Consider the following 24,724-nt stretch of genomic DNA (forward strand, 5'->3'; position numbering starts at 1 on the left):
CTACTTCAGACAAAAAATACAGTATCAGGTAATCCTGAATCAACATATTTAATTCATAGTATAAAAATAACAATACTTTTTTGGCGCCATAGTTGATAATTTTAACCTGAAAATAAATATAGGTTAGTTATAACACTCAAACAAACATTTTTATTATGAGCAAAAGGTGGTTTAAACTGTTTTGTAGAAATCAAGATTTGCAATTAATTGGCACTCTAAATGGTGGGCAAAGCTTTAGGTATATATTTAATGGTAAATAATTAAAGAATATTATAATAAAAGTTTTTAAGATGGAAAAAAGACGAACAACAAAATCAATGGACCGGTGTGTTTTCAAACAAAGTTTGGATATTACAACAAGAACAAGATGTTATCTTATATAAGGTTTATGAATCGAAAGAAACAGATTGTAACAGCGAGGAATATTATAATGATCTGTTAAGACAATATTTTCAACTGGACATAGATTTGGAAAGCTATTACTTACAGTGGAGTGAAAAAGACCCTAATTTTAAAGAAGCTGCCAAACAATTTTATGGAATAAGAATTTTAAAGCAAGATATTACAGAAAATATATTCTCTTTTATTTGTTCACAAAATAATCATATTTCAAGGTAAGCTAGAGTGAAATAATGTTAACAAATATTATATGAAATATTTATTAGAATATCATCGATGGTTGAAAAATTAGCACAATTTTATGGAGAAAAGATTTGTAATATTGATGATAAATCATATTATGCATTTCCTAATGTAAATGCACTGGCAGGAAACGATATTGAACTAAAATTAAGAGAGAATGGGTTTGGATATAGAGCAAAGTACATAAGTCATTCCGCAGCTTATATTGTATCCCAAGGTGGCCAGAAATGGTTAGATAATCTTAAACTGATGACGTACGACGAGAGCAAGAAAAATTTAATGTCTTTAATGGGTATAGGTGCTAAGGTTAATTATAATTCCTGCAGAAAATTCAAAATAACTTATTTTTATTTAGGTTGCAGATTGTATTTGTTTAATGTCTTTGGGCCATCTTGATGCAATACCTGTTGATACACATATCTACCAAATAGCAGCCAGGTTGTATATGCCCGAGCTAAAAAAACAGAAGACAGTTACTGATAAAATTTATAATGAAATTGGTGAATATTTTAGAAATCTGTATGGTCCTTTAGCAGGTTGGGCTCACACAGTAAATATATATTTAAACCAAATGTTACAATATCACAATCAATTTTTTTAGATATTATTTTGTGCAGATTTAAAAAAATTTCAAAATACAGAAAACGTGAAGAAATTAAAGCCAAGAAAGCGCAAATTGAATTAATATTTTATCTATTATACATTATTTGTATTTTGACTGAATATATATCCTTACTTACTGTTGTATCTTGACTCAGTTCAACTTTCCTTTTTTGTTTTCTGGTTATAAAAAAATAATATTTAAATTACATATACAACAGGTGTAATAAAATATGCTAACCTTTCTTCATTTTTTTAAACAAAACCTCCTTCATTGCATCAGTATAACCCACCGTAAGATCATCTAATGACATAGCCTGTCCTTTTTTTAATTTAGAGGAATTTGTTTTTTTCTTTCTATTCTCTGTTACTTGCTCATTATCACTGTACGCCTGAAGATAATTATTGTACTTTAATTGTTAATAATACACTTTATGTATAATTCACCTCTGTCTGTTCTGTACTATTATTTGTATTTGATGCGTTTTTGGTTCTCAATTTTCGTTTTCTTATCCTTTTGGTAGGTGTTTCATTGTCATCTTCATCAGTGTCCTGCTCACTTATTGAACTCAGATTTTGTTTTCTCTGTCCAATATTATTTTTGGGTTTACCTCTTGGTTTCCTATTGGGACTGTCAATATTACTCATGCCATTCTAAAAGGGTAGATAAAATAAGGTTGTAGCTATGAATACTGCAATATTAATTATTACTAACAATGCCTTGGATCTTCAGTGGCTTCGTTTTCTGCTGGACTTTCCTTTTTCGACTCTGAACTGACACAACTGGAGATGATTCTATTATATCTGAATCTACTTCACTTGAATTGTCTCTGTTTACTTTCCTAGATTGGACTTTTGCTTTGGTAAGTTTTGGTTTTGAAACTTCATCTTCGCTCTAAAAATAAGAATGTAAAACAAATAATTAATATAACAGTTAAGTTAGGATACATACAGTATCATCATCTGTGTACTTAATTGGTTTAACAAAACCTTTTTTTGGCCTTGTCACATTAATTGATTTCGGTGTGGTTGCCTCATCATCCATTTCATTCTTTTTGCCTTTATTCCTATTGCTGCTTCTGCCAGCAGACCCAGGTGTTCTAGGTGTTTTCGATGGTGTTTTTGACATTGAAAATTCTAAAGATGAATGTAGAGTTCCACCTGCACTTTTTAATCCTGACATAAAAATGGTTTTGATTTTCTCATAATCTGGTGCAGTATTAAACTTTAGAGTACTTAGGTAAATTAAATAGTCCTCAATAGCCTCTATAGAAAACAGATCTTTAATGAATACACTGTTTTAGATTAATATTGCTAGTAACTTACTAGGGCAAGGGGTTGAATCAAAACACACCTTAATCATATTTGATACACTAGACATACTATCTTCTTTACTCTTTTGTACTAACTTGGGGTCTTTAATTTTATTTTCCCATGGTAATTTACAACCAAGCCAATGTAACATGTTATAAGCAAGTATTTCTAAATCACCTCTTCTAGTTTGTACTGAAAAAAAGTACAATTAATTCTTGAGATTTGAGCAATTATATTATTTTATAATTAAATATATTACCTCCCAAATGTGCATCTCTACTTAAGTATTCAATAGTGCCATCATGAGCTTTTTTGGGATTTGGTTTAAATTCCTTTTCAAGGCTGTATTTAGTCGCAAGTCCAAAATCAACTAAATAAATCTGTTTGTTCTGATCATCTTTGCTTAATCCCAAAAGTAAATTGGCACCTTTTATATCAGCATGTACATAACCTCTGTTATGGATATATTTTAGTACATCAATCTAAAATTTAAACAATTTTATATAAAATTAATCATATAAACAATTACTATTGCATTATACAATTTGCAATCCTATTTTGAATACTGTTTGTACTGGAAACTGTTTGTTGTTTTGGTTAAACAACATTAGGAGATCACTTCCAAATTTTTCCATTATTAGAAATCTGTATCTTTCACCATTGTATTCATGAGATCCTGAGCCATAGTAAACAGGCATGCCAAATGTATTTAGACTATTCTCTTTCTTGAATTTCTCCACTGGAAGGAATTTTTATTTAATAAATACTTTTACTTAAAATAATGGGTTACCATCTGCAACTTTGGCATTCCTAATATAAAAATTAATTTCAACAAAAAGTGGCCCATTTTCATGAGGTTCCTAAAAAATTATGAATAATAATAATTTTTATTTGGGTAACACATCACCACACTACAATTTTAACAACGAAGGGATAGTTATTTCCTTTGGCTTCAGCTTCTTGAGCACTGTATATTTCTCCAAAACCTCCTTTACCTATTGATACTCCAAGTTTCCATTTTTTCTTAGCAATGTCTTCTAAAATTAAACCTTTAGGTAAAGGTGATGCAAACTTATAACTATTTTCTTTCTTTTTCTTGGGTGGCATAATTAACAAATAAAAAACAATAACAAAACGTAACTATTTAGAAAAAACTAATAGAAATTTTAAACACTTCACAACCAGCTTAATGTCAAATTTAAAGGCGGTTAAACTAGAGTTGTTGGTGAGTATCGATATTTCGAATTAATATATTTTTATTTCAATATCTTGACAGTGTTTTTAGCAATGATACTTTTTACTCTCCAGTCAACGAATTTAAAAGTACAGATACTTTTTATGCTTTAATACATGGATATATCCATATTTCCTTAAAAATATCGAAAGCGATATATTTATATTTATTTTCGCTCATGACATCCCTATGTTAAACATGTTAAGATCGATATTTATTGGACCTACATCATTTGCAAAATTACATTATTGATTGGAATTTAAAGAAAATTTTGGTGATCTTAATAAAATATATTTTAATAAGTACAAATTATTCAAACATTATTTAATAGTAATTTTTAATAATTGAGGTATTTCAAACCTTCTAGACAAAAGTGCTAGTAAAATGTTTATATATATTTTGCACCCTTGGTAATTATTTGTTTTTACATACATAAATTTGCCAACAAAGTCTTAATTTTATTATAACTATTTATAATAATAATATATTATGCAAACAGACCGTTTCGTCGGTCCGTGAGACTTGAAAATTTAAATTGTTGAATAGTTGAAAATGAGTTGCAGGTGCGGCTGGATATGTATTTAAAAGCGATAGGGCTCAAAATATATATAACAAATGTTTTGTGAGATAGGGCATATAACTTTAAAAGTATAATACGATGACCAAATTCTTTTTGACTGAATTGTATGATATCGATGTGTTATTTGTTATTTCTATATCAAATGTCTGTCTATGCAAGGAAGTCCCAACCTTCATTGCATTGAAGGATATTGAATGCTGCATGAACGAAAGTCTAAACGTTCAGGCATTCAAATAAAAACATAATTTCATTAGTACATTTCAATATCTATTCATTCTTATTTGAAGATATCTATATTACAAAAAAAGCTACAGGTACATTAAGTTCTATAAGAAGCTGGCTTTTATTATTTTTTAAAATCTTTTTTTGAACTTGTTTATTAAAAATCGCTTGTCAGATGTATCCACTTCAGCTTACATACTATATAAATAAAGAGTTTAAATTGTTGATGTTATTTAGTGTTATTTTTTCCTCCTTAATAACTATATATGAATTACCTGAAAGCACGCCTTGACATAATTAAAGATTTTTAAAAATTCCTACCGGCGCAGTCGTCAATTTGTAATTAACAAATATGGTTAAAATTGTCTTGATTCTACATTCTAGTCATTTACCAGCATTGTTTTAAATCTAATTTACTTAAATACTGTAAAATTTTGAGAATATTGAACCTCATTATGAAAAAAATCAATAATCTAGAATACTTTTTATATAAAAACTCAAAAGTACATACGGAATTTTAGCACATAGTAAAATCCATACAGTGCAAATGATTATACTGTATGTATCCCATCTTAAAAGGGTTATTTTATTTGTAACATTTTTATTTTTGGAGTTATATAAAACTATTTTATTATACCTTCTCATAACTCATTTTTTTCACGCATGTCAAAATCAATTCAATTCTTATAATATTGCACTAATCAGTTTAGCTTATATAATCAAAAGTTTGATTATCTATGGTTTTTATGCAACCTCCATACTTAATAACAATATATTGTACATCAAAACTTGTAAACTAATTCTATGTAAAACTTGAAATGAAAAGTTTTATATTTTATTCCTATAATTCTAATAATATGAAATTTATGGATGCTTATGTAGTGCTTAACTTTATTACATAATATCTCTTTTGAATCAATTTAATAACGTGACTGTTATTATATATTCTATAATTATGTTATATATCCTTATAATGTATTTAATATTTGGTTTGTCTTATTTGTAATCGAACAATACCTGTATATACAGGGCGCCAAGAAACACCAACAGTAGAATCTGGGGGAAAATGATATTCCCTATGTCAAAACGTTTAGTTTTATATTAGATTGACAGTTACTGTTTTTGTAAATAACATTTACAATCACTTGTTGAAAAAAATATTCTAAGGTATAATGATTTTCTGAGTGAAACAATTAAAACTAATTTACTTCAGGAGTGTGCTGTAGTATTTTAAAATTATCGTCACAGGGGACTGTCAATAAATCTTTCTTATACAGTAAAAAAGATGACATCGAAGGGACACTTAGACGATGAGGTAAGTAAACCGATAGAACGTTAATAATATAACTTTTGTTAGTCGAATTTGAAAGCAATGCCAGAATGTCTAATCTTATCTAGCAAATATATTTGTAAATAAGTTACCGATAAGATAGTACGAGCATATAAAGATGAAGTAATTTAAATATCAATGCCACACCTTGTTTGAACAGGTGAATATCAAATGTTTTATTAGTTTCTTTTTATTTACGCCTGGAATTGTAATTACATTTGTGTTATTATTTTTAAGTATTGATGAGTTGTTTGGCTCACTTTGAAAGATATCTTTTGAGGTTTATTTTACCTATTTTAAAATTTTTGATAGTTGCAATTGAAATTTAACACAATACCGGTGTTAATATCCCTGTTCAAGGTTACGTGTTTGCAATGATGTATAATTTATAGTAACAAAAATAAAAACATGTTTGATTAGCTCACCGATTTATATTGAATTAATAGATAAAGTTGATTATTTAGACTCAGTAGCCTAGCTCAGTATTATTTTATTTATTGGTGTTGCATAAACAAATTTCTTGGATATTTATTAATTTATAGGTTTTCTTTAATGCAAGAAAATTTTCTTGTATATCGGGTAGTCTATTATGACGGGATTAATATTGATGTAGTTTATTTTATAGACCCCTAGAAGTCTCAAGAAAAACAACATTATTGAGTATGACAACTTTTAAAAGTTGCAACTACTCCTTGCATTCGGCCAGTTCCGCTGTTTGATTGTAATACTAATAATGATATTGTTTATTTTTCAGTCACCAATAATTATATTAATATTCCATCAATGGGATTTTTTATATCGCAAATGAAAAATACCTGACTGTATCCATCATATATATTATATATATGCGTGTGTGTCGATCTCAGCGCTAAGTGAGTCACATGGTAGCTAAATGAGATAAGTGGCATTTCATTGTCGTCCATTCAGACTGGTGACGTCAAACTAGAGACCGGAAGCGCAAATTACGTCACCTTATCGGTGGTAGATGTTAAATATCGTAAAAATTCTCGACCTATTTTTTCACATGATTATTGTAGGTCAAAATATTAGCACATCTCTGGCTCTACCTCTAACGTTGTTCTATATTATAGAGAACCAAAGCCATTTGCTATGCCTTGTAAAAGTGAGAATATGATAATAAAATAAAATATTTTTTGAAATAAGGAATTGTGACAATTCAAATTTGAATATGTGTGAATATACGAATGTTATCTTGATAAGAGGAATTGACAGATTTACATAAATCTTCTAATTTAGGTATCCTGTTTTGAAAGATCATTTTCTAGCGGACATGTATGGTTGACATTTTCAATTGACATTTTACTGTGATGTAACTTTTCGATTTTTTGATGAAGCAGCACTTTCTTTTTCTTCAAATGCGGCCGTTTTTCGGCGATTTCGTCCTTTAAACGGTCCAATAACGCTATGTAATAGTCGCTGTTCATGGTCCTTCCTTTTTCAAGGTAGTCAATGAACATTTTTCCATGCACATCCCAAAATACAGACTCCATAAACTTGGCAACCGAGTATTGCGTGTTCCCACTCTTTGGAGCGGGTTCATCGTGTGCAGTCTGGATGACTGTCGATTGGACTTCGGAGTGAAATGATGGAGCCATGTTTGATCATCTTTAAACATTGCTCCGAATCATCAACTCGTCGTTGTTTTTGGTCAAAAGTGAGCTCGCGAGAACCCACTTTGCACAGAGCTTTCTCATACCCAAATATTCGTGAATGATATGATGTACACGTTCAGTTGATATCTTTAGAGTGTCTGCTAATTTATTCAATTCCAATTTACTGTCATTCAAAATCATTTTATGGATTTTTTAAATGTTTTCGTCGGTAACAACCTCTTTTGGGCGTCCACTGCGTTCACCGTCTTCGGTGTTCATTTCACCACGTCTAAACTTAGCGTACCAATCCTTGATGGTTAATTTTCCTGGGGCAGTGTCATTCGTCGTCGGCATCAAGACAAGTTTTTGCTTCAACTCTATTTTTTCTCTTCAAAAAGCAATATTTTTTTGTCAACACGTGAAATTTCTTTTTATCCATTTTTTCACAATAACAAAAGTTGCTTCATTCAGAATGCTATAATTCACAAACTAATGATCCGACAGCTGTCAAATTTATACACGCATCATTTGAGGGTTAGGGCTAACTAAAAACATATGGATTTAATTCTAGTAGCGCCATCTATCTGTCCGGCCGGGGATTTTTCAATTGAACTGTTAATGTAGCATAACCCCTTAATAAAATCACGTAATAAACTTGTTCCAGTTTTAAGATGTTCGGGGTGTAGAATTTGGGTCATGCGAAGCTGACATTCATTTATCTCGTTAATGAAAAACACACGAAAAAAGGAGACGAAAGCGTTTTTGCCAATTTTGTCGTCGGGCATCGGATGTCGAGCCACCCACCAGGTTTAAAACGTTCCCATAATTCCACGGCTGTGTCTCATGCTTCAGACACTTAAATGACAGTCATGACCGTAACGCATTAACAATCTGCTTCCTGAGCTCTCGAGCCCGTTTCATTTATGGGTGAAAAACGTTTTTATAAATTTTATCAAGACAATGTGTTTTACACGTTAATATGATGCGGCAGCAGCGTACTTTTCCATCATCGAATCACATCGAGTAACCGTTTAGATAAAGGTCACAGTTCTGTCTTTTCCAATATATTTTGTTAACTGATAATACATTAGTCAAGATACATTGTTAATTATTGGTAATGGAAAAAATTATAAAGTTTTCAGAAATTTTATTCGGGCCCATAAATTCATTTTCAATTTTATTTACAACGGATGTGAATTAAATCGCATCAGGTACATTTCTAACCAACTTCATGTCATTTCGTCAAAGTGTGCACAAAAAAAATTTCAATGAGCTGAGAATGTCTGAATTTCTACCGAGTAAATCGTATTTATGGCAAGTTATACTTTTTTACTTTATTTTGAAGAAAGAGGCGGCCGAAGGTCATTGAATAGCGTGCGAAGCTTCAACATAGTGATATCTATCATTTAAAAGTGGTGATTTTAACACCGAAGACAAAGAACATTCTGGACAGGCCAAAAAATTTGAAGACATTACTCGATGAAACCACCAAAGGTGATCGCTATCGACTACAATTGATAAGTTAGAGCTGAGCACTGCGCGAAAAACGACAGCAATACGAGCAAAGACACAACAGTGTTATTCTTCAGCGTGCCTTCAAGTGATTTTTTCAAGGTGACAAGTCAGGGCTATAAGGAGGGTGCCCGAGGGTTTCCCATCATATTTCTTTCAATTTCACTCTGACTATCGTTTTTTATTTTATTACTGTTAAATAAAAGTTCTGTTTTGTTTTCGTTTGGTCAGTTTTTACAATCACAAATAATCGAACAGCATAAAGTTCAAAACGTGACCCTAGAATTGGCAGAATAAAAACATTACCGAATGTATGCTATTGAAATGTGGCTTATTAACGAGATAAAATGTTCAGAAAGAACCAACCAACACATTTTTTGTTATTTTGGTATCGTTATAAACATTGGAAGTTCTTTTTATCAATAATTATTGAGAAATTAATACACGTTTTTCAAAAATATGAAGCTTGTGATCTGGAGCAGACATGTTTTGCATGAGATAACATATTTATTTCCCACTATTCCAAACCAAGAGCAAATATTTATTTGTGGCTTATTTATAATTAGTGAAAACGGAAATAACCTTATTTCACAATTTTTTAAAATCAATCAAAGGTGATTTTAAGTAATCAAATCACATCGGCCGTAGGTGCTTTATTGTAATGTGGCTTTTAATCATAGACAAATTATATAAAAATATTATTTAAATGAAACACATAGGTATATCACAATATTTGGTGGTTAAGACTTCGATTTTTGTTTGTTGTTCCCAGCAGAGATTTAAATCATTGGTAGTTGGCATAGGCAACCATCAACGCTTTTTAATTTGTAACAACAGAAAAGAAAACAACTTTTGTAGAAAAGAATTGGGAATGATTATCATTTTTTCCTTTGCGGCCTGTTCTTTGAACAAAATAGAACGATGTTCTGTACTTGGTTATCAACATTATAGTACATTAATATATAATATATTTTACTTTCATTCGATATCATATTTACTTTTTACATTTAGTTCTTGTTTTCTTCGATGGTGTGTTTACTTGGCAAGTCATTTTGGTATCGCTGTATTTTTATTTCTTCTGCTACTACCTGTGTACACTATTCGTGATAAAATTAATCATTGAATTCTATCTAATATTCTCGTATGTTCTAACCTAATGCTTATGTTTAATTTTGAACAATTATAATCATATCAATGCACACAAATCATTCAAGCCCTACAATACCATTTTCTATAGTTATATTCAATTAATTATGTGCATACCTTTAGTTGTTACCACTCTCATTACTCTGTCTTGGGAATTTCCAGCATTCACAGTATTATCACATATCCTGAAAGTTTTCTTCAGTCACTTTCACTTTACGACTCACTGTCCAATTCAATCACTAAACTACTAATTTCTAATCTGTCTAAAACATGTTCACGATTCCACCATTTATCAATTACTTCCTTTCTATGTCTTATCGAGTTCATCCAAACCGAAGGTGTTATGGTTGACAATGCTTTCTTCCACATATCCAAACAGTTTTTGTATTGTAACTTTTTCCATCAATTTTTATTGTCTTTACACTTTTTTGTTACTGTCCTGCCAAGAGTACCACAATGAACCATTTTAAAATATTCAAGTTTCTTATATTATTTTATGCCTTTAATTGAATTCTTTTTAAGGTAATGTCTGGAAGTTCTATTAAATCGCTCTGAGGGTTATCTTTACACCATTTAAACCCTATGCCCTGTAAGAATGTATTAAAGCATGTCTTACGTCACTCAAAAAGCTTCATGTCCTTAATTCTTTTATGTATACTTTCCAGAGGGACAATTTTCTCTAAAATTATTTTATTAAATTATGTTTATATCGATATAATAGTTTGTGTACTTACTGTCTTATATATTTCTTATATTTGGTCTCGAATAGAGCCAATATCAAGATGGTCAAGATTCCTCACACACTTTGTATGTAGATGGGTTTTCTTGGGTGAATTTAACGTATTATTCTTTATTTCGTAAGCGATGTTATTCACAGTACCCACAGTAATATTTAGCACGGCAGCAACCCGTTAAAAACATTTTCAATAAAATTGTAGGGACTTATATTATTTAATATAATCAATAATTACATCTCTAACGGAATTTACCGGTAAAAGGGGGCCTCCGTTATCTCGTTCCTTTTCGAAATAACCTATTAAAGTCGCAATCAATTTGTGATCCTGAATATCTATTGTTTTCGGCATTTTCAAACAAAGTAATATGATATATAACGGAGCAACTCAAAATTTATCAAAATAAAGGGCTAAAATAAAGTTTCTCGGTTTATAACCTATAATAATTATAACTAATATTTTGAATAATTTAGCCAGACGGCGACCAGCTCTCAGACGTATGCAAAATTCTTGAAAGCAATAGTGATAAGAGTTTTTAACTCTTACCTATAAATTATTCCGATTGTATAATTCACTGTAGTTTTTAGATATAGTATAATGTTAAAATAAATTATATTTGGTAACATTTTTGTTCAATTATTTTATTTAGATTACAATGTTTTTCTGTGTCAAAGCCAAACTGAATTAAAACTCAGAGTTGATGCGGCAACATTGTAATGTTTTAACGTCACAAATATCTACGACGCATTACTAAAAAAACTTTCAATATACTATACATGTAATATCCCACCCGCCTTATTCTTTAGATGTTGTTCCGTTCCACTACTGTTTGTTTCGATAAGACGAAGATTGAAGGCTTTAAACAATAATCCATGTAAAGTGCAAGAAGAAGAATATGTAGAATTGTTGGTAGCAACATATTTCTAATCGCTTGACGAAGATGGGAATGATCCAAAAGCTTGGATATTTTGTGCCGTATGAATTCAAGCCATTTGTGAAGGTCATGTATGTAAAGTTGCTTCAACGGTAAAATAGGAAAGGTTTTTTGTCATATTGTTATTGGCGATGAAAAATAGTCGGTCTTGCATCAACAAGAACGGCAAAGCCGAATATCCATGGCCCCAAGTTAATGTTGTGTATTTAATGGGATCAGCTTGGTGTGCTATTCTATGAGCTGTTAAAACCTAATGAAACCACCAATGTGGATAGCTATCGACTACAATTGTTCCGTTTGTGCCGAGCACTGCGCGAAAAAAGGCTAACTATCTACCTCACCCGCCATATTTTCCAGTCCTTACCCTATTTGTTCAGACTACTTGTTCCGACAGTTACAAGAGTTGTGATCTATCCTAATAGCACTTTAGTACTTATGAAGACACCAAAAAATAGTCCATAAATTGCCTGAATTGGCGGCTATCGATGGATAATACTTTGAATAAAATACATTGTACTGATTTTTCACAACAAAACTTCAAATTAAAAAATCATTTAAAGCTCATTTAAAGACCAATAGGATTCGTCTCTTGTCCCGAAAGATGAAATAAATACTAGCAAAACATACTAGAGATGTATTTACCTTGGATATTTTGGTGTTCACCATTTTCTTTCTCATTGTCTTAATAGAAAATACTTCTAAATAATATACGAAACCTGAAAGATTAGTTGTCCCAACTAGTTCAGACCAGTTGCGCATGGTTTCATTAAAGGGCCGTTGAACGCTGTTATCGCATTTCGACCGTCATTTTTGATTATTTACCACGAGAAACATCGATTCACTTTCGATACACGGTTCAGTTGCAGATCGGTAGATTGATCGACAGCTAGAGGTGTGAAATATCTCGTATACCGTCAAGTGCTTAACGCTTTACCTTTTTCTTGGCTTCTAACTAGATGTTACCGGTAAGTTCACGTTTTGTACGGTACTGAATCCAGCTTGTACAAACGTTCCTAAGAAGTTCGTCATTATCGTTCAGTCCTTTGTGGTAAAAGGTTCAGAGTTCATCCGGTTTTTTTCGTCTATAGTTTTGTATGGTTTCCTGGTGACAAGATGACTGTTCAAGATAACAAAAAACAGGTAATTTATAAATGTTTCTATGTGTTTCTTTTTGTTATCATGCACGGGTTCATATCAGGCTAATTCGTAAATGTTGTGGACCTTCCAGCACCGAATGGGTGCCGATATTAAAACATGAAATTTGTATAGAAAAATGGCCTTGTTGTATATTGGATAAAAGTTGTTTTGTCTTTTTTTAACGTGGCTCTCTGCCGCGACCGTTTAAATACAATCGTCGGTTGTAATTGCAAAATTGAGCTATTTGTCGGACGGTTTTGTGGTTGCTGGAGGCTCAGTTGGTGTGGTACGTTCACGGTAGCGACGTGCACTTCTGGATATATTGCGAGTCGCAGACACAAATTCACAACGAAATCCGGCTAGTCGGTTCGGCTGGAGTGACGGTGCGTTGACGATTTGAACCGATCTATCGAGGAATCATGGAGAGTAACGGGAGTGAAGAAGTAAGTTTTGTCGCTAGTTAAAATTGTTTTTGTCCGGTATAACGTTTTTAAAGTTGTTGTCCCTGGTCGCTGAATAAAAGTGACTAAGACAACACAGAATGTAAAATATTCAACGAAAAAAGATCAGTTATTAAATTTTTTATTGTATTAATACAATGAAAAAGACTAAAACCCATCCCTTTTGAACGCCCATCTTGTTAATACTTTTGTATGGCTTTGTATGAGACTTGGACACCGTTATAGTCTGATACAGGCGATGGACAAAATGATATGAACAAGTGACAGATGCAGAACATGTATTTAACAGGTCAATTGAAGTTCGCGGCCTACTATAGTAAAACAAATTTTTTTGGCAACATTAGTTTTTTTTATTCAACTTTTCAATATCATTTTTGTAGTACGATTTGTCCTTTGCTTCAAAATAGGCCCCAGTTTTGTCGATCACCTCTTCATTCGACGAAAATTTCTTCCCAGCGAGCATTCTTTTGAGATCTGAGAACAGGAAATAGTCGCTGGGGGACAGATCTGGAGAATACGGTGGATGAGGAAGCAATTCGAAGCCCAATTCATGGATTTTTGTCATCGTTTTCACTGACTTGTGACACGGTGCATTGTCTTGACGAAGCAGCACTTCTTTTTCTTCAAATGCGGCCGTTTTTCGGCGATTCCGTTCTTCAAACGGTCCAATGACGCTATGTAATAGTCGCTGTTGATGGTCCTTCCTTTTTCAAGGTAGTCAAAGAAAATTATACCATGAGCATTACTTTGGAGCGGGTTCATCGTGTGCAGTCCACTCGGATGACTGTCGATTGGACTTCGGAGTGAAATGATGGAGCCATGTTTCATCCATTGTCACATATCGATGCAAAAACTCGGGTTTATTACTTGATCATCTTCAAACACTGCTCCGAATCATCAACTCCTCGTTGTTTTTGGCGAAAAGTGAGCTCGTGCGGCACCTACTTTGCACAGAGCTTTCTCATACCCAAATATTCGTGAATGATATGATGTACACGTTCAGTTGATATCATTCAAAATCATTGTGTGGATTTTTAAATGTTTTCGTCGGTAACAACCTCTTTTGTGCGTCCACTGCGTTCACCGTCTTCGGTGATGCTTTTCAAACGAAGATTAAACCTTTTTGGTTGTGTGTTTGAGCGCATTATCATCTTGGAATATGGCATTATTTGGCGGCCATGTGCTATCGATCGATAGCTATCGATATAGTGATTTGTCAAGTAATCATGAACAGTAACGGGAGTGAAGAAGTAAGTTATGTTGCTACTTAAAACTGTTTTTGTCCGGCTTATCATTTTTAAAGTCATCAAACCCTTATTAAGAAAATTGTTGTACCTGGTCGTTTTCTAATATATTTGCTGAACAAAAATTATTAAAATAAGACGGAATGTCAAATATACACTGAAACAAGATCAGTTATTCAACTTTTAATATATTGATACAATAAAATAGACCAAAATCTATTCCTTTCGTAAGCTTATCTTGCCTATAGTTCAGTACGGCTGTGAGACTTCGACACTGTTACAGTCTGTCACAGGCGATGGACAATATAATACGAACACCTGACATATACAAGACATTTATTTATTAATAAGGCGTTGAGTCACCATTTGATTTTAAAAAAGCTGAAATTCTTTGCTGAATAATCTTCAGTGGAATGTTGTCCCATTCCTGTACTAAAAAATGAATTGTTTCAATGATGTTGGAGGTGGAAATCTACTCCCTATTCTCTGCTCTAAAACTGTAACTCTATAACGATTCAGTTATGTTGAGATCTGACGGTTGTGCATATTATGGCAAATATTTAATGATAAACTGTTGTCTCCCAAACCAAATCTAAACCTTTTTGGCTGTGTGTTTGGGCACATTATCATCGTGGAATATGGTATTGTTTATCAGCCATATGCTATAGATCCTGACAAATCGGCAGAATAACTTGGATCTTACAGGACTATTTCGCTGCTACCTGCGATGTTGGGGAATTATTTGAGGAACTGCTGTTAAAACGTATTAAACAATTTATAGAAATACTAGATTTCCAGTTTAGATTTCGAAATAACCATTCGATAATCGACCAAGTGCACAGAATAACAATGGCCGTTGAAAATAAATATTGCCATGCAATGTTCCTGACCATCTCATAGGCTTTTGACCGAGTATGGCATTTGGGATTAATATACAAAATCAGCAAATTGTTATCGCGAAATTACTGTCTATTGCTGGAATCATATCTTTTCGAAAGAAAATTCAGAGTCTCACATAAACGTGCATTCTCAACATTTAAACCTATTTCGGCTGGAGTTCCACAGGGTAGTGTCTTGGGACCGCTCCTATATCTGATCTATATTGCTAATATCTATATTGCTATATAAAAGATGTAATGTAATGTATCTCTTCCTAAGGCTGTAGAAAAAGTACAAGTAGCGGTCAACAAGATTTATAAATGGACTAGAGACTGAAGAATACTCTTTTGATCTACAACAAGGTATCTACAACTTTGTTTTGTGTGGTTAAACGAACTGAAATATTATAAAATTGGTTAGTTAGGGGGCCAAGCTGCAATAAACTAGTAGTTTAATAAACTTTATAAACACTTCATACACTTGAATTTGAAGTTAGTTTTGGACACCTATATCATCATAGTATAAATAAAAGATTTATTAAGATCCTATCATATCAAAACATTGACAAACAAGCTCAAAACGCTACTTTTTGAAATAGAAATAGTGATATTTTTTTAATTTTAAAAAGGTATTTATTGAGACGTTTACAATAAGGATCACCGAGGAGTATCATTTGGTCATCAACTAACAAACTAGTATCATCAAAATGGATTGCTTTCAACTTAGTTTCAAACTCGCTCGATTCAAATTCTATTATCCATTTGATATTTATCTCACACAATTTATTTCTTCATGCCTTTGTATATTCCTGGCTGATGGTAAATTACGTTTGTGTTCATTTATATTTGACATCTCGTGCAACGTATCTTCGAAACTGTTTATTAAAACTATTGATTTTGTAGTTAATTATCACGGTTTTCATCTCCTACAATACCAGTAGGTTTTTCTGTATTCTCTCCATAGTTGTTCGACATAAACGTGCCGGAGTTTTTGGCAACTTTTCAATTCGTTTTGGGAGTACGTATACATCGACGATAAAAAGAACTTTCGGGCAATGTCTGGCGGCGACTATTGATTTTTGCGTGTTGGTATTGGAGTTTATTTCGAATCTGTACAGGGTGATTGGTTGTTTGTGGTGGAATATATATATAGAACGCATGATTTTCTGCGGTTTTCTGTTTGTGTCTTGTTCAATTTCATGATTAAATGTTAATAGTTGAAATAGTGCTGTTTCTGAATGCTATTTCAAGCCATGTCATTACCATTTCCAAAATATTTTAGGAACTTCTTTTTAAGAGAGTATTTAGCTTTTGAAAAATGGCAGTTCGTCAAAGTTTCCTTTATTTTTGAAAATCATGAAGATCACAATAACAACAAAATCGTGTCGCTTGGACCAAGATAGGCAAAATTTTAAAATTCCCGTTATTTTTTGAACACATCTCCTGTTGTAACCGTCGATGTAAATAGGTCTACTACGATAACTTCAAACGAAGAAAATCATGTATGGTCCTGGTGAGCGATCTATATCATAACCAAAATAGAATATAATTATACATCCACTTCGAAAGCAACTTATGGAATACAACAATTATATAAAATTTGCAATACAAACAAAATGCAAATAAAGACACTACTTTTTGATATCTTAAGTGTTAGTTTAGGAATTTATGTTCTTAAATTTTAGTTTAGTCATTTTCTGATTTTCAAGCAAGAAATATTCTGAAAAATGGCTAATTTTGAATGACCAGACCGTTCAGAATCATTAGTGTTTATTTAGCGAGTCAGTCTCTATAACGTCCATCAAGTTGACTTGAACTTTCCCGAACTAAAAACAACTTCAATAACATTTTTCTCTTAAATGTACATTTATTGAAGAAAATTGCTACAATATTTTCCATCATTTTCTACAATTTTTTCTCATCTTTCTAGTAACGTGGCGTACCATGTTGAAAGAACGATGGTGGTTTGATAACGATCCAATCATCAATCTATTTTCGCACTTTAGTATATAGATCTTAACAAGTGGTAATCACACGACACTAGGTCTGGTGAGTACGCTGGATATGCCTTAACCTCTCATTCGACCTGCGATAAGGTACCCTTTGCGACTCTGGCAATGTGTAGTCGAGTCTTGTCACGCTTCAGAATTATTGCATTTGTTATTTAATACTGCTTTTCTTGCAACAATATGTCATTCAGTGTGTCCAGTTAACGTCGGTAAACATCTGCAGTAACACTTTCACTCGATTTTAGAACTATATGCACAGTAATACTGTATGCCCATGGATATTCCGCTTCAATGTCGATGATCATGGCTCTACTGGACTTTTTACGTTTGGGATTGTCGTAGCAGGTCCCCTTTTTCACGGCCAGTCTTAGACAGTTCTTCTTTTTTTACCTGACAAGCACTGAAACTGTTATATTAAATCGGCTCGAAAAGACACTTTCAGTCGATTCGTGTGGTAATTTGCTTTCGTTCTCGGAACAGTTGATTGTCCAATTGCGAAGTTCTCTGAACATATTTTGAGAGTTTGAGCTGGGTTTTCCTACAATAACAGATCAATTGAAAAGTCCCCCGCCTGACACATAGATGGCGCTACTAGAATTCATTCATTCATTCTCTATTAGAATGTATATGTTTTTTAGTAAGACCTAACCGTCAAAGGATGCGTGTATAAATTTGATAGATGTCGGATTATTAGTTTGTGAATTATAGCGTTTTGAGTGAAGCAACTTTTGTTACTGTGAAAAAAAATGGATAAAAAGGAATTTCACGTGTTAGTAAAATATTACTTTTTGGAGAGAAAACATACAGTTGAAGCAAAAACTTGGCTTGATGCCGAGTTTTCAGACACTCTCCCAGTAAAATCAACTATCAAGAATTGGTATGCTGAGTTTAGACGTGGTGAAATGAGCACCGTAGACGGTGAACGCAGTGGACGCCTAAAAGAGGTTGTTACCGACGAAAACATTTAAAAAATCCACAAAATGATTTTGAATGACCGTAAATTAAAATTGAATGAAATAGCAGACACTCTGAAGATATCAACTGAATGTATTGACTGGACTGGACTACTTTGAAAAAGTAAAGTACCATCAACAGCGACTATTACATAGCGTTATTGGACCGTTTGGAGGACGAAATCGCCGAAAACGGCCGTATTTGAAGAAAAAGAAAGTGCTGCTTCACCAAGACAATGCACTGTGCCACAAATCAGTGAAAAGGTTGGCAAAAATCCTATTTCCTGTTCTCAGGTCTCAAAAGAATGCTCGCTGTTAAGAAATTTTCGCCGAATGAAGAGGTAATCGCGGAAACTGAGGCCTATTTTAAAGCAAAGAACAAATGGTAGTACAAAAATGGTATCGAAAAGGTGGAGAGTTGCTATAATCAGTGTATCGCCCTTGAACGGAATTATGTTAATAAAAAAAAACTAATTTTGCCAAAAAAATGTGTTTTACTATGGTAGGGGGACTTTTCAATTGACCTGTTAAGTCCTGCCCTGCCCAGTTGTCTTTTTTGGTCTTCCACTGATTGTTTATATAGATACCAAACCAAAATTAAAATATATTTTTAGCAAAAAGTTGAACCAACTTATAGAAATAAATAAGGAGCTCACTTAATAAATAAGGAAAAGCACAATAATAATTAAACTTAGAATAATCGTTGTAATACTAACCGCTATAATAAAACCTTATTTAATGTATCCATTACACGTATCTTATATTCTACTATATACACAATTTAGCTTAATACTTACCTAAATCTATTCATCTATTTACAATATTAATTTAACTACTACCAAATTTGTAGTCAGTACGAGCAACAAATTTGATTTGTTTTGTTCGTAATTTAATTTTGTTTATATGTCACAAAATTATATTATTATTTTTGTGTTGTTTGGGCTCGGCACCGACTTCAAATTGACTGATTGATGTTCTATCAATACGGTTTTATAATAAAATATGTTATTATTTCAGAAATCTCATGTCATAGAAATAGTAAGTTTATCGTGTGAATATTTGTTGCGGAACTACGCCAGCCGGCTTATTCTAAATTATCTTGACATAAAACCATGGAGGATTCCGCGAAAAATCACGGTTTGGAAGATTGGTAATTTCGAGTTCGACGGATTGCGATGGAATTTATGCGTTTCGGTTTATTGTTTCCTGCGGCGCCAAGCAGGGCGTCCGACTGCTGCTGTCGTCGTACTCTCCCCGTCTCGGGGTCTTGGATCCCCGGCGCCTAGCCGGCTGCCCCACAAATCCAGATTTATCATTTATCCAGTCGTATCATTTACATATCGTGCTATTTGTGATTTTTAATGTTGTATGCGTTTTTCATTTATTAGTTGGGGGACAGTGTAATAAAAGTCATTTTCAGTGCAAAACTTTATTTATATTTTTAGATTTTTCCTTTTTTAATAATATTTTTTATAATTTTTTTCTTATTTGTAGAAAAAAAACTGTTTCTTACTTACCGTAAAATAATGAATAGAAGAATGTATACAGAAGGCTCGTTTCCCACCAAATTTCTAAACTATAATTCCTTCTTAATTAATAATTCAAATGTTGATTATCTTAATAACTGCGATAAAAAACATTTTGTAATATAGGCATAGTCATTTATTTTCATAATTTTAACATCGTTCCATTCGTATACATTTCTTATAATCATCACCTATTTGTTGGTAAATGGATGAAAAATAGGTTAACTTTCTGAAAAAAGAAACAGCGTATGTTTACATATATACAAAAGCTCTATCTATGTAATAGTATACCACACATGCTCAATCCAGATAAACTTTGGTATTTTTAACACCATTTGCTTGATTTTTAAATAGAGCCGGGAGTTTCTTGAATCAGTTACATAACATCCAGTTACATAACACTTCTTAGAACGAGGATGCTTGATAACGAACTAATTTTAAATATAATTAAGTTACGAAAACGTAGAAAAATGTTTTTGCACACAGAAAATGACACCCTCATAAATAAATAATCATGAACTAATCAAATACATTCGCGGGTCATAGTATAGCAATTCAAACAAACCAATAAAATTGATCAAAAGGGCGATTGTGATATCATCTAGATATTAGACGTCGCGAAACATTTCTCCAAAGTTAAATCTCAATTTACTCTGTAACTATAATTCGGTTTATCGGAATTTCAAAATTGATTTAGTGTGTTCCTTTTGTTGGGTAAAGTTTGGCAGCCATAACGGTACAGTATAACTAGACACCAAACTAAGCAAAGTATGAAAAATATAATACATGTACTGATACTAAAATATACATTTCTGTGACTATTAATATTAAAATGAGATTGTTAAAATGCAATATCTGAAGTCATTAAGAATTCCGAAGTTTAAAAGAGGTTTGTAAAATATAACTGGGTTCAGTTTTTCGCTCAGAAATCTTAAAACTGAATTATGATTTTATCAGAAAATGACAAAATGTTATTTATCAAAATGTCATATGTACCATTGACATTAAGTTTAAGATATATATGAATAAATTCGCTTTGACAAACATGAAAAGAACTTTAATGTCCTTTTTAACCCATTATTGGTTCTTATTCTATATATTAATTGGCTTCCCTTTTGATGAAAATAGGGGCACCTGGAGGTGTGAAATTTCGTATGGTTAAAGCTTATATCCAGGAGGAATTTTTCGACCTAATAATTTTGGGTAATATGCGCTACAAATAAATATACTCTTATAAAACGAAAAACGCCCAAATCAAGCAACAGGAATAGCCGTCAGATCGCTGACACAATATATATATATATATATATATATATATATATATATATATATATATATATATATACATATATATATATATATATATATATATACATAACGGATAACGGATAACTATGCAACGGATTTTGATGCGGTTTTTTTCAATAGATAGAGTGATTCAAGAGGAAGGTTTATATGTATAATACATGCATAATATACTAAGGCAACATTGCTAATTTTAGAGGTTTCTAACGTGATGTCGTAAATTAACCAATTTTTTAGGCTTATTTAGCAATTAGCAAAAACGCTGCCTAACCCTACGAGTTAGATCAAATTAATGTACTACAGTATTGTACACCATAAAAAGGTCTACAAAAAAGTCCGCGATGGTATATGTTTATCTTTTAGGGATAACCCACATTAACCATTTTTATTGTTTACTTTTTACTTGAGAAAATGGCTTATTTACGAAGCTATTTTAAGCAATACGGCATTGATCCTTATCGAATTAAGTACCTTAAATACAGTGTGCAATTATTATAGATCAATATGGTTCCTTACAGCATGTAAATTAAACAAATATTTCGGAGATATTACAAATTTAAAATTTGCGTTTAAAAATGTGTAATGTAATAAAAATTGTATGAATTTAGATATTCCAAAGATAGCAGGAAATCTTCATAGTAAGTATAGGGGAAGAGGAATTGTTTTACTCCAAATTTAATGCGTGCAGGCCAAGGGCAGTAATGAATGAACCAAAAATACTGGATCGATTTTAATCATGTTTTCATTGAGTGACATAGGCATATATATTTTATGCCCGTGCAAAGTCGGAGCGGGCCGCTATGTTTTTATATACAACGTTCATATTTTTTCTGTAGTGTATTTAATTTAGTATCAGCATTGCACCCGTGCAAAGCCGCGCCCGGGTCGCTAGTATATAAATATATATATATATATATATATATATATATATATATATATATATATATAAACAAACCCAGCGGGTAGCCCTGTGGGTTAAGGGTTTTGGTTCGCCGACAATAACGTACTAGGATCGAATCTCGCTGGAGCTAAAGTAAAAAAATAAAATAAAGGATAGTGTTCGTTAAAATTAAGTGAGTGTTTCTTTTTATCATTTCCAAATTGTAAAAAATAAATTACCTAATTGTGTTCGTTATTCTTTTAATATACATAATATACAATAAAATATCAATTTCAAAATTATTTTATTCATATATTCTCTGCTGTAATATACAAACATTTATTCTTCATTTGTTATTTCATATGTATGTTTATAACATAAAAGTAAAGAAAGATCATGTATAGTTATATTTGATGCTCTGAAGTGGTTACAGTTTTGAACATAATCTTAGTAATTTACACTAATAATAACACTTTGTTGATTATTGAAAGTTAATGGAAATTAGATTTAATTAAATGCATTTTAAGAATGTTAGTGAGTGTTAGTTCTTGAGATGGTTTACATATTGATAATTATTATTTTAATTAATGTTATGTATCAAACACATTTCTGATCTTATATTGAAAATGCAAAAAACACGTTTTAGTAACATATCATTTTTAAATTAGTCCTTTTACTCTATTATATGAGAAACATGATTAATTTAACATATTGTTGTCGAATTTCGATTACAGGGAGAGTAATGATTGTTGGAGCGATTGTATCAACTTAGGGGTTACTCCAAATTTCTCCTAATAATACTTGTATATTACAGTAGATAACTTAGTGGATCTTGCAAGATTATTATATAATGCAATTATAGGCCTTTGATGGGTGTAGTTGTGACTTATTTAATTTATCTTTGGATTTAACTAATTAAGGTAATTTTAGCGTCGGTATTGTGTAGTGGTAGTCGTATTTTTCTTATCGTATCTACGCATTTATATTATTATATCTCTGTCGTTTGATCCTATCAATTCAAAAAAATTCCATTGTACGGTCATAGTCTATTTTTCGATTGTATTATATAACTCGACGATAGTCAATTGTGATAAGTGCGTAATGTCTTATACGGGGATAAGATCTGGTGGGAGAATAGTGACAACGGCTAAACTGCATAAATGGATGGTATGCAAATGGCGTGTAATAATAAAACACGTACAATTGGTTTGCTTTTTATGTAATGAAGTGCATCCTTACGCCGAAATCACTGAGCTGGTTATGATTTGTCAATAAAAGTTCTGTTTACTCACTATTTATAATATTATGTCGAGATTTTTCCAAAATTTTTTCAAAAGACTTTAAAGTCTCATACTCTCTAGTTAGACTTATTCAATTAAGCTATTCTATAGGTATATTGAAAGTTAACATTCTATAGAGCATATATATATATATATATATATATATATATATATATATATATATATATATATTCGCCGATTTCTCCGTCAATATTGGGCCGATTTTCAAAATTCTTTTTTTGTTGCACTTCAGAGGTGGTCTCATTGAAACCAAATCAAGATCTGTTGGAGGAAGGGGTGGAAATCGAGTGAAACGTTCAAATTTCAAAGTCACGTACAAGGTTTTCTCATATTATTTATCTATAATAATCAGATATTTGTGTATAATGTTATTGCTGAGTTGATGTGACGGAAAATCGGAAGTGGTTCAGTGCAAAAGCCATTCAGTGTGCTTTTTAAGCACTAACTATAGCATATATGACGTGGTAGAAATATTGTACACAGCTATGGTGTAATGGTTAAAACGTTTAGCTTCTAAACGGCAGTGGTGGGTTCGATTCCCGGCGGGAACAGTAACTTTTTGTTGTTGTTTAGTTAGAACATTTGTAAAATAACCTATACTAGGTAGCCGAGCCGGAGGCCTGAAGCGCTCCTTAATTTCAATCATTGTTTCTTTATTCCCATTTTTCCTCATACGCGTTGCACCTTTACTTCGCCTATCCATTGTAATATTAAAATTAAAACACTAAATAGAGAAGAACAACACATTTTTAACAAAAAAATTAAACCGACTTCAATAAACAAATAAGGAACTCACTAAAAATTAAGAATAACCAACCTTAAGTTTTTAACACAAAAAACGCATTTTAAAATAAAATATGTACATAATAATCGTTGTAATAATTAAATAAAAATAAACAAAAACATTATTTAACCTATATTCTACACTTATTTTATATTCCACTACATACATACAATTTAGCTTAATACCTACCTAAACCTACTTATCTATTTACAATATTATTTTAACTACACCAACTGATCACTTTGAAGGCGGTGTCGAGTCCAAACAATACAAAAATAATTATATAATTTTGTGACCAAAATCTAATTTGTTGCTCTCAAAGTGTTCAGTTGGTAGTAGCTAAAATAATGTTGTAAATAGATAAATAGGTTTAGGTAGGTATTAA

The 24,724-nt window shown here is 31.9% G+C and overlaps 3 protein-coding genes across 14 annotated transcripts in view; 2 read left to right on the forward strand and 1 right to left on the reverse strand.

Moving 5' to 3' along the window:
- Window positions 1–29: 29 nt before the first annotated feature.
- On the reverse strand, window positions 30–3,751 carry LOC143195663 (serine/threonine-protein kinase VRK1). Of its 4 annotated transcripts, none has more exons than XR_013005576.1 (12): window positions 3,472–3,751; window positions 3,347–3,416; window positions 3,099–3,295; window positions 2,816–3,038; window positions 2,569–2,748; window positions 2,195–2,508; window positions 1,958–2,137; window positions 1,690–1,896; window positions 1,484–1,634; window positions 1,383–1,422; window positions 1,047–1,096; window positions 30–106 (listed from the first exon to the last, which is right to left on the reverse strand). XR_013005576.1 is itself a non-coding variant. In XM_076403036.1 (11 exons), the coding sequence occupies exons 1-10, from the start codon at window positions 3,661–3,663 to the stop codon at window positions 1,397–1,399; spliced, it is 1,740 nt and encodes a 579-aa protein (XP_076259151.1). In that variant the 5' UTR covers window positions 3,664–3,751; the 3' UTR covers window positions 30–106; window positions 1,383–1,396. The 4 variants fall into 4 exon arrangements, 2 of the variants coding, with proteins under 2 accessions (XP_076259151.1, XP_076259152.1); XR_013005577.1 differs by having other exon boundaries at window positions 1,379–1,422; XM_076403036.1 differs by lacking the exon at window positions 1,047–1,096.
- Window positions 87–1,389, forward strand: Ogg1 (8-oxoguanine DNA glycosylase). Its single transcript, XM_076403039.1, has 5 exons — window positions 87–238; window positions 291–614; window positions 666–948; window positions 998–1,192; window positions 1,244–1,389. The coding sequence occupies exons 1-5, from the start codon at window positions 156–158 to the stop codon at window positions 1,325–1,327; spliced, it is 969 nt and encodes a 322-aa protein (XP_076259154.1). The 5' UTR covers window positions 87–155; the 3' UTR covers window positions 1,328–1,389.
- Window positions 3,752–5,672: 1,921 nt separating the features above from the next.
- Window positions 5,673–24,724, forward strand: part of Atpalpha (sodium/potassium-transporting ATPase subunit alpha) — a 71,128-nt gene continuing 52,076 nt past the window's right edge. For 3 of the 9 annotated variants that reach the window (XM_076403056.1, XM_076403054.1, XM_076403055.1), the window contains exon 1: window positions 5,677–5,907. In XM_076403056.1, the coding sequence (XP_076259171.1) occupies window positions 5,878–5,907 (30 nt within the window). In that variant the 5' untranslated portion in view covers window positions 5,677–5,877. Of the gene's footprint in view, window positions 5,908–12,959; window positions 13,002–13,279; window positions 13,442–14,670; window positions 14,710–24,724 lie in introns of those variants that run through there. The other 6 variants (XM_076403053.1, XM_076403061.1, XM_076403057.1 and 3 more) reach the window with 6 other exon arrangements.

This window comes from Rhynchophorus ferrugineus, unplaced genomic scaffold (assembly GCF_030347505.1).
Source record: "Rhynchophorus ferrugineus isolate W39M unplaced genomic scaffold, kcgeb_rfMv2 rfM4, whole genome shotgun sequence".
NCBI classification, from domain to species: domain Eukaryota; kingdom Metazoa; phylum Arthropoda; class Insecta; order Coleoptera; family Curculionidae; genus Rhynchophorus; species Rhynchophorus ferrugineus.

Excerpts from the sequence above, each read along its gene's own strand:
- LOC143195663 (XM_076403036.1), bottom strand. The coding sequence starts at position 3,663 with ATGCCACCCAAGAAAAAGAAAGAAAATAGTTATAAGTTTGCATCACCT. Across the intron at positions 3,039-3,098 it reads TCAAAATAGGATTGCAAATT|ATTGATGTACTAAAATATAT; the intron begins GTATAATGCAAT and ends TTTAAATTTTAG. Across the intron at positions 1,635-1,689 it reads ATAGTACAGAACAGACAGAG|GCGTACAGTGATAATGAGCA; the intron begins GTGAATTATACA and ends AATTATCTTCAG.
- Ogg1 (XM_076403039.1), top strand. The coding sequence starts at position 156 with ATGAGCAAAAGGTGGTTTAAACTGTTTTGTAGAAATCAAGATTTGCAA. Across the intron at positions 239-290 it reads AATGGTGGGCAAAGCTTTAG|ATGGAAAAAAGACGAACAAC; the intron begins GTATATATTTAA and ends AAAGTTTTTAAG. Across the intron at positions 949-997 it reads TAATGGGTATAGGTGCTAAG|GTTGCAGATTGTATTTGTTT; the intron begins GTTAATTATAAT and ends ATTTTTATTTAG.